Genomic DNA, 13,299 nt, shown 5'->3' on the forward strand with positions numbered 1-13,299 from the left:
AGATAAGTAATTTAAAAACCAGAAGACAGCCAAGCATGACTCCCCAGGCTCACCAAGGTCAGCCATGTCCTCAGGATTAGGGACACTGAAACTGACCCCACCAGCCAGCACACACAGCCAGCCACGGCGTGTCTGTCCACGTGTCCTGGTGCCCACTGCGGCCCATCCTCCCTGTGGGCAGTGGCCTTAAACGGTGGCTCTCCAAGCCAGGAGCCAGGGGCCGGTGGGGTCAGAGGGTCTGTCTCCACAGCTCTGACTTTGGAGCATGGTCCACTGTGGCTCAGCCTCAAGGAGAATGCACTAAGGGTCTCATTTTTGGAAACATAGCACCTCCCAGGCCGGCACCTCCCAGGCTGGCATCTCCCAGGCTGCCATCTCCCAGGCCGGCACCTCCCAGGCTGGCACCTCCCAGGCTGTCATCTCCCAGGCCGGCACCTCCCAGGCTGGCATCTCCCAGGCCAGGCTGGCACCTCCCAGGCCGGCATCTCCCAGGCTGGTACCTCCCAGACTGGCACCTCCCAGGCTGCCATCTCCCAGGCCGGCATCTCCCAGGCTGGCACCTCCCAGGCCAGGCCAGCATCTCCCAGGCTGGCACCTCCCAGGCCAGGCTGGCATCTCCTAGGCTGGCACCTCCCAGGCCAGGTCGGCACCTCCCAGGCCCGCTTTTGCTTCTGCAGGACTTGTCTGGCACCCTGCCCGTGGAGGACCGGCCTCACACCCCTGCTTTGGACAGGGCTTCTGCAGTGCAAGGCAGAACCCTCGCTCACTGGGGGCACCTGCTGCTCAGTGAGCCCCTCGGCAGAGGCGGCGGAAGAGAAAGATGCCAAACTGGATTCCAACATCCTCTGCCCCTTTCATATTAAATATCTGAAATATATTAATCTTAGAAAAAGTCTCCGCACAGTACTCTGCAGGCAGTGGAGTGGACAGCATGACGGGACGGCGAGGGGCCAGGCAGCCTGTCCAGGGCGCTGGGGAGGCGCAGCCCCCTGGAGGCACGCCCCTGCCCGCCCCAGCGCAGCCCCCGCGGGGCGCTCAGTCCCTGAGGACGCTCAGTCCCTGAGGAGGCTCTCCGGCTTCGGATAGCCGAAGAGGACGAAGTCGGCTTCGTAGAGTTTGTACAGCTGCCGCCTCCAGGCCAGGGGGATCTGGGCGAACCAGTGCTGCTCCCAGCTGCTGGCGGTCCTGTTCCGGTAGCTCGGGGGAAAGTGCAGGCGCGCGTCCACCTTGAGCAGCCGCAGCAGCTGGGCCGCGTCCTCGTCCAGCGTCTCCAGCTTCCCCACGAAGTCGTAGTCGATCTGGCACGGGTGGCAGAGGCGGTACACCTGCCTCCAGTGCTCGTTGAACGGCGCCAGCTTCTCGGTGAGCGGGTCCAGCAGGTACTGGATGAAGTTGGCGAAGGAGACCTTGAGGCCGGCGCGGAAGGCCTGGCTGGCGGAGGCGGGCGGGCTGGTGCGGTTGGCGTAGAGCCGCAGCATGGGCACGGCGAACTTGCGGTAGAATTCCTCGTTTTCCAGCTCGAACTTGCTGCGGAAGGCGGAGATGAGGCGCACGAAGGGCTCGCGCACGAACAGGAACTTGGTGTACTTCTTGAGCTTGGCCTTCATGAGGCGGCGGGAGAACTTGCCGTAGCGCCGCCAGAACTTGTTGAAGGTCAGGTGCACGCTGGAGTTGTGCACCTGCTCCCGGGGGATGGCGAGCGGGTCGCGGTACGGGGCGCCGCCGTCCGACAGGCTCTGGCTCAGCACAATCATCACGCGCTTCCAGTTGGTGCAGGCCACCTTGGGCACGTAGCAGTAGATGACCCCGTGCCGGTCGTCCACGATGAGGTGGCTCAGCTCGTAGTTGGGGATGTCGTCGAAGGAGCGCTCCTTGGTGGGGAAGGCCAGGCTGGAGTTGGCGCAGAAGTCCCGCAGGACGCTCCTCCGCGCCGCCTGCTGCACGCCCTGGTCCCCGCTGTGCTGGGTGCCGTGCGGGGACCAGTCATAGCCGCGCACGCTCTCCTCCAGGGCGCCCAGCGCCGGCTGGCTGGGGGCCGGCACGGGGGGCCGCTCCGTCCTCTTCCCGGAAGGCTCGCTCTGCTTTGTCCCGGAGCCGAGCAGCTTATCCAAAAACTCGTCCACGTCCGAGCCCAGCTCCTTCTCGGCGCCCCGGCCGGCGGTGGGGAGCGCCTCGGCCGGGCGCGGCCTGGACAGGGCAGTGTGCAGGTGGAAGTGGGCGGCGCCCACGTTGTCCCAGTACAGGATCAGCAGCAGGATCATGACCACGGAGCCCAGCGCCAGCCACAGCCGCAGGAGCCGCGAGTTGGTCATCCTGGCCCCGGGCCGGGGGGCGGGCGACTCGCCCGCAGCCTCTCACGGCCGCTTCACGGCGAGAGGGGACATGGCGCTCCAGGAACCTGGAGAGACAAACGACATGAGACGCCAGCCTCTGCCAGCCTCTGCCAGCAGCTCCAGCGAGAGCCGCTGTACTCTGAGGTTTCCCCACCCGCCAGCCTACACGCCCTACAACCATGTCGATAGGGTCCCCATCTCGCCTACAGTCCTACTAGGAAACACCTCCAGCAGCCAGGTTACTACCTCAGGCTGTGGCACAACTCGCCCTTCTACTTCCTGGACCAGTGAGTCTCCCCACGCACCTGTCGGCTGGGGCATCCCTGGGCCCCTCCCCTGCAGCTGATGCCTGCAGGAGGACAAGCAGGGCTGTGGGCTCACAGGGCGCCCACCAGTGCCCCCTGGGGGGCGTGCATGCCATGCATCTCATTTACCTGCTTCATGTTCACACATGGTTTTGCTAGATAAATGCTTTTAGAGGAGCTAAATCCACTGGGCAGGCCCTGTCTGTGGTAAAGAACATGGTGGGGAATAGGCCCTGCCCCCACAGGGCCGGCGTCCCACAAGGAGACAGACACACATGGACATGAACACATCATGTGCTGACATGGACCAGTCAACCGGGTGGCAAGGCAGGGAGTGACGCGATAAGGCTCACGTGCCTGAAGAAGCGACCAGGTCATCAAACCAAGAGGGGGCATGTGGCAGGAAGAGGGGAGGAGGGAAGGGGCAGGAGGGGTGAGGAGGGAAGGGGCAGGAAGGGTGAGGAGGGAAGGGGCAGGAAGGGTGAGGAGGGAAGGGGCAGGAGGGGTGAGGAGGGAAGGGGCAGGAGGGTTGAGGAGGGAAGGGGCAGGAGGGGTGAGGAGGGAGGGGGCAGGAAGGGTGAGGAGGGAAGGGGCAGGAAGGGTGAGGAGGGAAGGGGCAGGAAGGGTGAGGAGGGAAGGGGCAGGAAGGGTGAGGAGGGAAGGGGCAGGAAGGGTGAGGAGGGAAGGGGCAGGAGGGGTGAGGAGGGAAGGGGCAGGAGGGGGTTAAGTAAAGCAGGAGGGCGGCAGATCTGGTCCCAGCTGACCTCGTGCAGGTCAGCAGCAGAGGGCGCTGGAAGCAGGCAGCATGGAGAGGGGAGGGTCCTCAGAGGCCGTGCCCCCAAGGGGACGCTGACCCGTGTCTGGGGCCTCCGTCACAGTAAGCACTGCTCAATCTCACAAGAATTCCTGGTTATATAGATATACAGAACCCTTTATTTGGGGGAGTATTGAGCTTCTAAGAACAGTGCCAACTAAAATGGTTTCTCAAAAATAACAACATAGTAAGTTAGGGAGAAAAAATAATAATACAAAATCTAAGGCATTGCAACCAAAGACAAGACAAATTAGACTTTGTGAAAGTTAAAAACATCTGTGTAATAAGTCACACCAAACGTAAGACCTTCCTCGCGCAGGGCACGGAGGCACGTGTGGGACAAGGTCCAGGACGCTCGCCTCTGGGGCATCCCACCGTGCGCACGGACACGGTGAGCAGTGCTCGGCGATGGCCCAGTTAGTTCACGGAAAGCTCGGGACTCAGGGCAGCGAACCAGAGACCACGAGGAACGGCCTCACAGAGATTGGGATTCAGCAAACATCAAGTTTTGGGGACCAGGAGTGGGCACCCCCGTGCCCGGCTGGTGGGTGTGGAGGAGCAGGCACCCCTGGAGGACGGGCTCGTCTAGCCAACTCACCGCACAGCCAACCACCCCCCCGCTAGGCAGGAGCCGAGAGCGAGCACCCTAATCCACCTGGCCGAGTCGGCCTCCCATATGGGCACTGGCAGGCGTGTCCTGGCGGCTCCACTTCCCATCCAACTCTGCTTAGAGCCTGAGAGAGCAGAGAGGATGGCCCAAATCCCTGGGACCCAGCGGGAGCTCCTGGCTCCTGGCTTCAGATGGGCTCAGCTCCTGTCGTGTGGCCATCTGGAGAGTGAACCGGCGAATGGAAGACCTCCCCGTCTGTAAAACCTGCCTTCCAAACTAAATAAATAAATACTTAGACACATAAGTAAATGAAGTCTTGCTCTAAGAGCTTTGCACATGTTAACTGAACCCTGGGGCAGAACATCTGTGCACCTACCACATCTGCATCGCATCAGAGCAGGCACCTGCCCCGGGCAGCTGGTGGGCGGCCCTTCCTCCCCACCCTGCACTCTCGCCCTTGGGCTGTGCCAGCTGCAGCCACCGGGTTCCCCGCGTCCACAGACCAGGTCCCAAACACGTCCCTGGGCGTCCACAGACCACGTCCCGGGTTCCCCGTGTCCACAGACCAGGTCCCAACACGTCCCGGCTTCCCCGCGTCCACAGACCTTCCCTCACAAGCATGATGTTTCAAGCTGTGATTTTTACGCTACTGGCAGATCAGACAGCACCCACCGCTTTTCCAGGGTTTCAAAGGTCACCCGAGGCAAGGTGATCATCACAGTTCCCTTTGCTTGTGGTCAACTAAGACCTGGAAGGTTCCCATTGCCAGGGACAGCATCCACGGGGGCACACCCAGCTGCCTGGCCTGCGCTAACATTCCTGACTGCATAAAAACCCCTACTGTCAGGCAGACCGCCCCTGGGCCACGCTCTGCTTACCAACCTGCTTCATCTGTGTCCAGTCGGCCCTGCAACTAAACCCAACAGTCTATCAGAAGAAGCCACAAAGGCGTCAGGAGGGCCTGCTCTGTGCAGTGAGACCAGAGTGGGCAGTGAGGGGCTCCGGTCACCAGGCAACTGGGGAGCCAGGCCCTCCTGATCTATGCGTAACATGTACCCCGGCCCCGGGCCCTGAGCGCGGCCGGGGAAGGACACATCCCGGCTGGCGAGGGCACGGCGGCCCACACTCACCTTCCTCGGGGGGTCCCTCAGCGCTCAGACGTGGCCCAGGCACCCCAGCAGGCGTGTCACATGAGCCACAAGATAGCTCACAGCTACCAGCTTAGTGAGGCCAAAGAAAACACTCAGCTCCGAGGAAAGTAAGAATGAAGCCAGCAGGACCCGTGTGATAGTCTAGCAGCCACAGTCCTCGCCTTGCGTGCACCTGAATCAGTTTGTGCCTGGCAGCCCCACTTCCCATCCAGCTCCCTGCTGTGGCCTGGGAAAGCAATGGAGGACAGCCTAAGGCCTCGGGACCCTGCCCTTGCGTGGGAGACCCAGAAGAAACTCCTCACTCCTGGCTTCAGATCAGCACAGCTCTGGCCATTGTGGCCACTTGGGGAGTGAATCAGTGGATTGAACATTTTTCCCTCTGTCTCTCCATCTCTCTGTATATCTGCCTTTCCAATACAAGTAAATAAATCTTAAAAAAAAAAAACAAACAAAAAGAGCAAGAATAAGGCCACCGTGAGCCAGTTACCGACAGGACGCACCCAGCCCACGTCAGCTGCCCACGGCCACTGTGCGGGCCTCTGCTCTCCCGCCCGCAGGGCCTGCCTCCGCGTGGGCAGAGCACAGGGCTGGCGTTCGGCCTGGGACACGGAATCCCACATCAGAAGCAGCTCCTCACCAACGGCCCCGAGAGGGCAGCAGCAACTAGCTCAAGTCCGTGGGCCCCTGCCGCCCACGTGGGAGACCCAGATGGGGCTCCTGGCTCCAGCCTGGCCCAACCTGACCACTGTGGCCATCTGGGGAGAGAGCCAGTGGATGCACAATGTCCACATTCCTCACTCTGTCACTTTGCTTTTCAAATACAGAGCGCAGCCCTTCTCTGCTTAAAATCTTGCGACCCCTGGAGTTCCCTGGCTCCCCAGTTCTGGCCCTTCAGTGGCTGGTGACAGGAGCTTCCTCACTGCCCACTCTGGTCTCACTGCACAAAGCAGGCCCCAAAGCCAGATGCCCGTACTGACATGTGCGGGCAGCTCTGGCCCCAGAGTGGCCAGGGCCCTGCGCTTCCCTCAGATCTCCCAGCAGGGCCGGCCCTGACTACTCAAACAGAGCAGCTAATGGCCCCACACTGCACCCCCATGCTGAGGGAGTCAAGCTCTTGAGCCATCACCCAGGGGTGCAGCTGCAGGGTGCCGGGCTTGGAGTGGAGGAGCTGGGACTCCAGGCACGCACTAACACGAGATGTCACCACCTCGCACCTCTACGCCTTGGACCTGCGACTCAAAGTGACGCCCCTTGCAGCACGTGAACCATGACCAGGGCCCTCCCTACAGCTGCACACACGGCCCACGGGAACTGTGTGCTGTCCACACAGAGTGCAACGCCCTGGAAGGCTGTTCCAGGTCCAGCCTGCTCGGCACGGGAGAAGGCTGTTCCCAGCCCAGCCCGGCCTCCTCTGGCGCCCTGGAAAGCTGCTCCCAGCCCAGCCCTGCCTGCTCGGGCACGGGGGGAAGGCTGTTCCCAGCCCAGCCTGCTCGGTCACGGGCACCCTGGAAGGCTGTTCCCAGCCCAGCCCGGCCTGCTCGGTCACGGGCACCCTGGAAGGCTGTTCCCAGCCCAGCCCAGCCTGCTCAGGTACGGGGGAAGGCTGCTCCCAGCCCAGCCTCCTAGGGCACAGGGGAAGGCTGCTCGCTCGGGCACAGGGGAAGGCTGCTGCTCCCAGCCCAGCCCAGCCTCCTCGGGCGCCCTGGAAGGCTGTTCCCAGCGTCACTTTCATCAGCTCCAAGATGGTCCCTCCAGGAGCCTTCAGATCATCTGGTGCCAAGCCGGCTCCGGCCACTGCCCAGTCTCTCCACCATCGCCCAGTGGCCTCCTCCCCTGGCTCTCACATGGGCACACCCAACAGCCACCCATCTCCCCGAAGGAGCTGAGAGGCAAGTTTTTCCTCATCACCCTCCTTCTAGAGTCTCCACTCTCCCAGGCTGCTCTGGAGGACCCCAAAGTCCTCTGCTTCTGGGCTTGTGATGATCAGCGAGCTTTTCAAATTTTTTCTAGAAGCCTCCACGACCCCCTTCGTTCTGCCACATCACAGCCATGGGGCTGCAGGTGTCTCTCTCCATGTGTTGTCAGAAAACTTCCTTTACTGCCCCCTTCCCAGCATTCCTGCCCACACACTGGCAGCCGCAGCCCTGTTTCTATTGGAAAGGCAGATTTACAGAGAGGAGAGACAGAGAGCGAGATCTTCCTTCTACTGGTTCACTTCCCAAGTGGCCGCAATGGCCAGGAGCCAGAAGCTGCCTCCAGATCTCCCACACAGGTGCAGAGTTCCAAGGCTTTGAGCCACCCTCCGCTGCTTTCCCATGCCACAGGCAGGGAGCGGGACGGGAAGTGGAGCAGCCAGGACACCAACCGGCATGCCTCTGGGGTGTTGGCATGGCTGGCACAGGTGTGCCCTGCTGCGCCCCAAGTCTAGCCTGCCTTCTGGGGGCTTCACTCAAAGGCTTCGAGCTCCTCTTCCCTCTCCTCTCGTTTCTCTGTCTGTGCTAGTCCCCACTTGCTTTCTAACTGTCCAGCTGTGTGGCCTGGCCCCTCTCCCGAGCCCGGGGTTTTCGTCCCAGGTCCTCGTGTCCAGCTGTGTGGCCTGGCCCCTCTCCTGAGCCCAGGGTTTCATCCCAGGTCCTAGTGTCCAGCTGTGTGGCCTGGCCCCTCTCCTGAGCCCAGGGTTTCGTCCCAGGTCCTCGTGTCCAGCTGTGTGGCCTGGCCCCTCTCCTGAGCCCGGGGTTTCGTCCCAGGTCCTCGTGTCCAGCTGTGTGGCCTGGCCCCTCTCCTGAGCCCGGGGTTTCGTCCCAGGTCCTCGGTAACTTGTGCGTGTTGAAGAGATGAGCGATTTCAGAAACGTACACGCTCTGCACACCAGGCCTTCTCCAACTATGAACTCAAGTACCAAGTGATCCCACTACCGGGGTCTTTCTGGGGATGCCCCGGGTCATTTCTCTGGGTTGTTTCCCTGGGGTTCCTCAGATACCCCAAGACCTCGCCCACCCCGCTGCCTGGAGGGAAGGGTGGCTGGGACCCCAGCAGCTCACTGGCAGCCCCCTCTGTCGTCCACAACCCAGCCCTCGGCGGGGCCCACTTCCCATGCTGCGTCACTACGGCCGCTGTCTCCAGCAGGAAGTGGGAAGCTCTCTGCAGGCGCCTGGGCGGGCCGTCGGCTGGGGCCATCAGCCAAGCACCCACCCCGCGGCCAGTCCGGGCAGGAAGAATCAGACCCAAGACCAAGGACCGAGCTGCGGAACAAGCCCACCGGCCATCACCATCAGTCGCCAGCGAGTCCCCATGAGGCACCCTCAGTGCTGGGTCCTCCCTGGAAAGGACACCCAGGGCCCCGCCTGCAGCACTACCCAGAGGCCCCTGGAGAGGGCCCACTCAAGGACCTGCCCACAGCACTGCCCAGGGTCCTCATGTGGCACCCTCAGGGCCCCGCCCCCAGCACTGGATCCTCCCTGGACAGGGCACTCCAGGGACCTGCCCCCAGCACTGCCCAAGGTCCCCTGGGATGCAGGCACGCTCCTTCCTCCAAGCCCTGTTGCACAGACAGTTGTCCCACAAGTCAGTCCCCCTTGGCCTCTGCCACAGGCCAGGACCACCCAGCACAGGTTCCCATGCTAGACAGCGCCCGACCTCGGCCTCCATCCTGCTCTGGCCCTGGTCCTGCACCCCCACAGCCCCTAGCCCGCAGGCCCTGCACTCGCTGGCTCACACCAAGCCTCAGCATGGCACTCAGGGCCACGAATGGCCACCCAGGTTTGTACCCCACCTCACCATGAAGAGCGCAGCGGCCCACCGAGATGCCCCGTTCACGTCCACCTTCCGGAAGCTTCTCCCCTGAGGCTTAGCTGCTCCAGCTCTCTGCATCACGCATGACGGCACCAGTCACGAGGCGCTCCAGCCTGGCTGACCCAGGACAAGGCCCCTGGCATGACCAGCATGGGGCCTGCCTGATGTGCTGAGGGGTGCAGGGGGGGTATGGGGGGCAGTACAGTCCCTCGTCCCAGAGTCCACGTGCAGGCCAGAAGACCCCCAGACCACTGTGTGCAGCCTCAGGACCCTGCCAACCCCAGGGCCTCCACGGGAGGGCTATCTGGTGTCCTGCTGCAGTGAGCAGCCCAGAGACGGGCTGGGCAGTGCCCCAAGCCAGCCACAGCCAGCAACCCCGCCCCGCGGTGGGCAGCCGGCCGGCCAGCCAGTGCCAGGGGCGCACCCGCCCTGCGGCGGTTCACATTCTTGATTCACCCCAGGTCTCACCCGGCCCCTCCCGGGTGTCCGGAATGGAACATTAATAATTTAATCAGTAAGGACACACTAGCAGCGAATCTCGGCCTCGGCCAAGGGCTCGCCAGAGAGGAGCCCAAAGTGCCACTGTCGGCGGCTTGTGCAGCTGGAGGTCCCGTTCGCTGCGCTAGCCCGGCAGGCTCTCTGCACCCCGCACCCCAAGAGCTCACCCCAGCCCGGGCTGAGAGAGACGTCCACCGGGGAGGCGCCCGTCCCGCGCCCTGCGCCTCGGCCGGTCCGTGCACGCCCCTGTCCCGTGCCTGGAGCCCCTCTCCTCGGCCGGCCTGTGCGCGCCCCCTGCCCCGTGCCCGGAGCCCCTCTCCTCGGCCGGCCTGTGCGCGCCCTGCGCCCTGCGCCCCGCGCATCCCTCACCTTGGCCGGCCGGCCTGTGCGCATCCCCTGCCCCGTGCCCGGAGCCCCTCTCCTCGGCCGGCCTGTGCGCGCCCCCTGCTCTGCGCCCCGTGCATCCCTCACCTCGGCCGGCCTGTCCGCGCCCCCTGCCCCGTGCCCGGAGCCCCTCACCTCGGCCGGCCTGTGCGCGCCCCGCATCCCTCACCTCGGCCGGCCTGTCCGCGCCGCCGCCCAGCGCCTCCCCGGCCGCCCCTCTTCTCGCGAGAGCCGGCCGAGCATCCCGCTGCCCGGAGCCCCGTGCGCCTGCGCCCTACCCGCAGCCGGGGGCCCCCCTGGCGCCCGATTTATGGCAGGACGCCGGTCCCTCCCACCTGCAGCCCCGCCTCCGCGCCAGCAGCCAATGCCCGGCGCCCGGGCCGCCCGGTGGACGGGGATCCTGCGCTGGGCCAGCCCGGGGCGGGGAGTCCGGTGTCGGGGGGCTGCGGACCCGCCACGGTGAGTCCCTGAGCTCCGAGTCGGCCAGCCGGTCTCAGCTGCAGGCTGTGCGCGATGCACTTGCGCTGGCCGCCGTCCTGCTGCGCAGAGGCACGGACATGCACTCCCTAAGTGGCCTGTGCCAGGCCGAAGCCAGGTAGGTACCTAACGCCCCACGTGGGCGGCAGCCACCACCCATTGCCTTCCCAGGTGCACCAGCAGAGACCTGGACCGAATGGAGAGCAGCCGGGACTCAAACCTGCGCTCTGATGTGGGATGGCCACCTAATAAGCAAATAAAAATGTACCTTTCCCCATGAGTTCCCAGACTCTCTCTGGCTAAAGCCTTCCTGGGTATGTGGGGAGACAAGCACTGGCCAGGGCCTTTGCTGCGGGCAGGAAGGCTTCGCAGAGCCACAGCCTGGTGGATGATGGGTGCAGTGAGAGAAAGCTGCAGGGACTGGAGAGAGGGAGGGAGGGCCAGTTTAAAGTGTTGCTTGCCTGTTAGGTCAAGCTGGTACTGCTTAAAGATAAACAGCAGGCTTCCTGGAACAGCTACATGCTGATACCATTCTGTCTCATTCTTTGTTGGGGTTCAGGGGAGCAGAGTCCAGACCAGAATCCAAGTTCTGGGTCCTGCCAACGGGGAGGAGGGGCCCGGCAGCCATCAGCTCTGGCCCTCAGGTGGCCACCACCACAGTACCATGCAGGGCAGCTTTCTCTATTCACAGCCTCCTTGGCCAGCACCCCCTGTTCACAGCACCGTGATGCCCACAGCACCCCCTTAGCCACAGCACCCTGATGCTCACAGCCCCCCTTGGCCAAAGCCCCCCTTGGCCACATCCCCCTTACCCACAGCACCCCCTTGCCCACAGCACCCCCTTGCCCACAGCAGCCCCTTGCCCACAGCACCCCCTTGCCCACAGCACCCCCTTGCCCACAGCACCGCCTTGAGCAGCACCATCTCCAGGACCCTGGGCTGGAGCTGTCCACCAGCAGTACCTGTTGCTGTTTTCATCACCAGGATTATAAAAGTGGAAAAGCAGAGATGGCCTTGACTGAGGCTGCCAGGGCTCCAGGACACCAGGGTACGGATAGAGGCAGGCATGAGGCACAGAGCTAAGCGCTGCTTGGGACCCCGGTGTCCGGGTGCCTGGTTCAAGTCCTGGCTCTTCCACTTGCGTGCAGCTTGCAGCTAACGCCCATCCTGGAGGCAGCCGTGATGGCCTGACTTGGGCCCTTGCCGGCCATGTGGGAGGTCTCAATGGAGTACTGGGTTCTAGGCTTGGGCCTGGCCCTACAAGCTGAACAGTGAATGGAAGCAACAGGCAGAGGAGCCAACCCTGACGGACTGGGCAGAGGTGGGCAGAGGAGCTGCCCAGGGGCAGTAGAGGTGGGCAGAGGAGCCAACCCTGACGGACTGGGCAGAAGTGGGCAGAGGTGCTGCCCAGGGGCAGTAGAGGTGGGCAGAGGAGCCAACCTTGACGGACTGGGCAGAGGTGGTCAGAGGTGCTGCCCAGGGGCAGTGAGCCCTGTGAGCCCAGTGCCTCACCTGTACAGAGCTGGGATGGCGGATGCCCTGCCCACGTGGCTGTGGCGTGGAGGCACCAGGGCACCAAGTGCTGCTGCCTGCCAGGGCTCCTGCCAGACGATGCCCCACAGGGCACAATGATGGAGGTGCCGGCTGACTGTGGCGCCCGATATCTCCCAGGCAGCTGAGCAGGTGTCCATGTCTCCACGACCCAAGAGGCCTGGGGGAGAATGGCGGGGGGCACGGCCGAGCTGGAGACCCTGAGGCAGCCTCACTCGTCGGGAGGGCCAAGCTGGAGGGTCTGGGTGGGCACCCAGCCTTCGGCCTTCCGCTCAGCCCCACTGCTCGCTGGCATGGCCAGACGGGGTCTGGCTATATATTTTTCTAACACGCATTGCCATAAATGTGTACTTTAAAAAAATATTTATTTATTTGCAAGGAAGAGTGACATAGAGGAAGCTGTCCACACCCACTGGTCCACTCCCCCAGTGGCTGCAGCTTTTTTTTTTTTAGTTTTAGGAGTTTAATTTTGCTGGTTTTGCAGTTTTCAGGAAACACCCTGTTAGCGTCTGTATTTTCAAACAGGGATGGAAAACGGCTGGCAGCTGTAGAGCAGGAGAGAGGCTGTGGAGGCCTGAACGTCCAGGGATGTCACCGACTCGGGTATCGTCAAAGCTGTACCAGGCCTGCGTCCCCGAGTTCTTGCAGGAAGCAGTGCAGTGGCCACATCCAGATCACCAAAGTGGCTCGCCACTGCACAGAGGTTTTATTTAGGATGCTTCCGGAAAACGGGACAGATGTGCGGAGTGAGGTCCAAGCCGGTGAGCGGGCAGTGAAGGTCTGTTCTCAGTTTCTGCTTCAACGTGCCCTGAATGTCAAACCGAGGCAGAAAGTGCCACGTGTTCTCTTCCGCAGGGAGCTGGCCCAGGGCGGAGCACCTCAACAGCAGGGGGTGCATTTAGAGGCTAAGGCAGTCAGTCAACAACTCCTGGGGAGCCAACCAGGAGGGGCCCACACTTTGTTGAGTTCTACCATTAGAAACCCAACCAGGACCTCAGCGTGGACCTCAAGTCCGGGCCAGGCGGAAGCCTGGGGCCAGCTCCCTCCAGGTGTCCCAGTAGCTGGCAGGGGCCCAAGGACTTAAGTTCTCACCTGCGGCATTAGCAGGGAGCTGGGACCCGAACTGGCACTCTGATGTGCGGCTGCCAATGCAGTCTGGCTGTTTGGTTTGCGTGTGTGGATGGGTGCCCAGGGACCGGCGTGCCCACATCCGACTTGTTCCCACTGAGACAAGACTCCATGCCTCCCACCCTCTCAGCCTTGAGAGCCAGGGCTGCTTCCCAAGTCCGCTCAGCGTCCCATCCCACCTTGGCCTTGCCAGGGTGGCTGTCCCAACACGCAACAGGTGGCTTCTGCCTTAGGAAGGTGGCTGTGAGCCCAGGGC

General features: G+C 63.0%; 1 protein-coding gene across 1 annotated transcript; it reads right to left on the reverse strand.

The window, feature by feature from the left end:
- Positions 1–765: 765 nt before the first annotated feature.
- Positions 766–2,384, reverse strand: CHST12 (carbohydrate sulfotransferase 12). Its single transcript, XM_040989936.1, has one exon. The coding sequence runs from the start codon at positions 2,310–2,312 to the stop codon at positions 1,053–1,055; it is 1,260 nt and encodes a 419-aa protein (XP_040845870.1). The 5' UTR covers positions 2,313–2,384; the 3' UTR covers positions 766–1,052.
- Between the last annotated feature and the right edge of the window lie 10,915 nt (positions 2,385–13,299).

The sequence above is a fragment of the Ochotona curzoniae genome, unplaced genomic scaffold (genome assembly GCF_017591425.1).
Source record: "Ochotona curzoniae isolate NIBS_2020 unplaced genomic scaffold, NIBS_Ocur_1.0 contig_54, whole genome shotgun sequence".
Taxonomy (NCBI): Eukaryota; Metazoa; Chordata; class Mammalia; order Lagomorpha; family Ochotonidae; genus Ochotona; species Ochotona curzoniae.

What these genes read in the sequence shown, in the direction of transcription:
- CHST12 (XM_040989936.1), bottom strand. Translation starts at nt 2,312, where the DNA reads ATGACCAACTCGCGGCTCCTGCGGCTGTGGCTGGCGCTGGGCTCCGTG.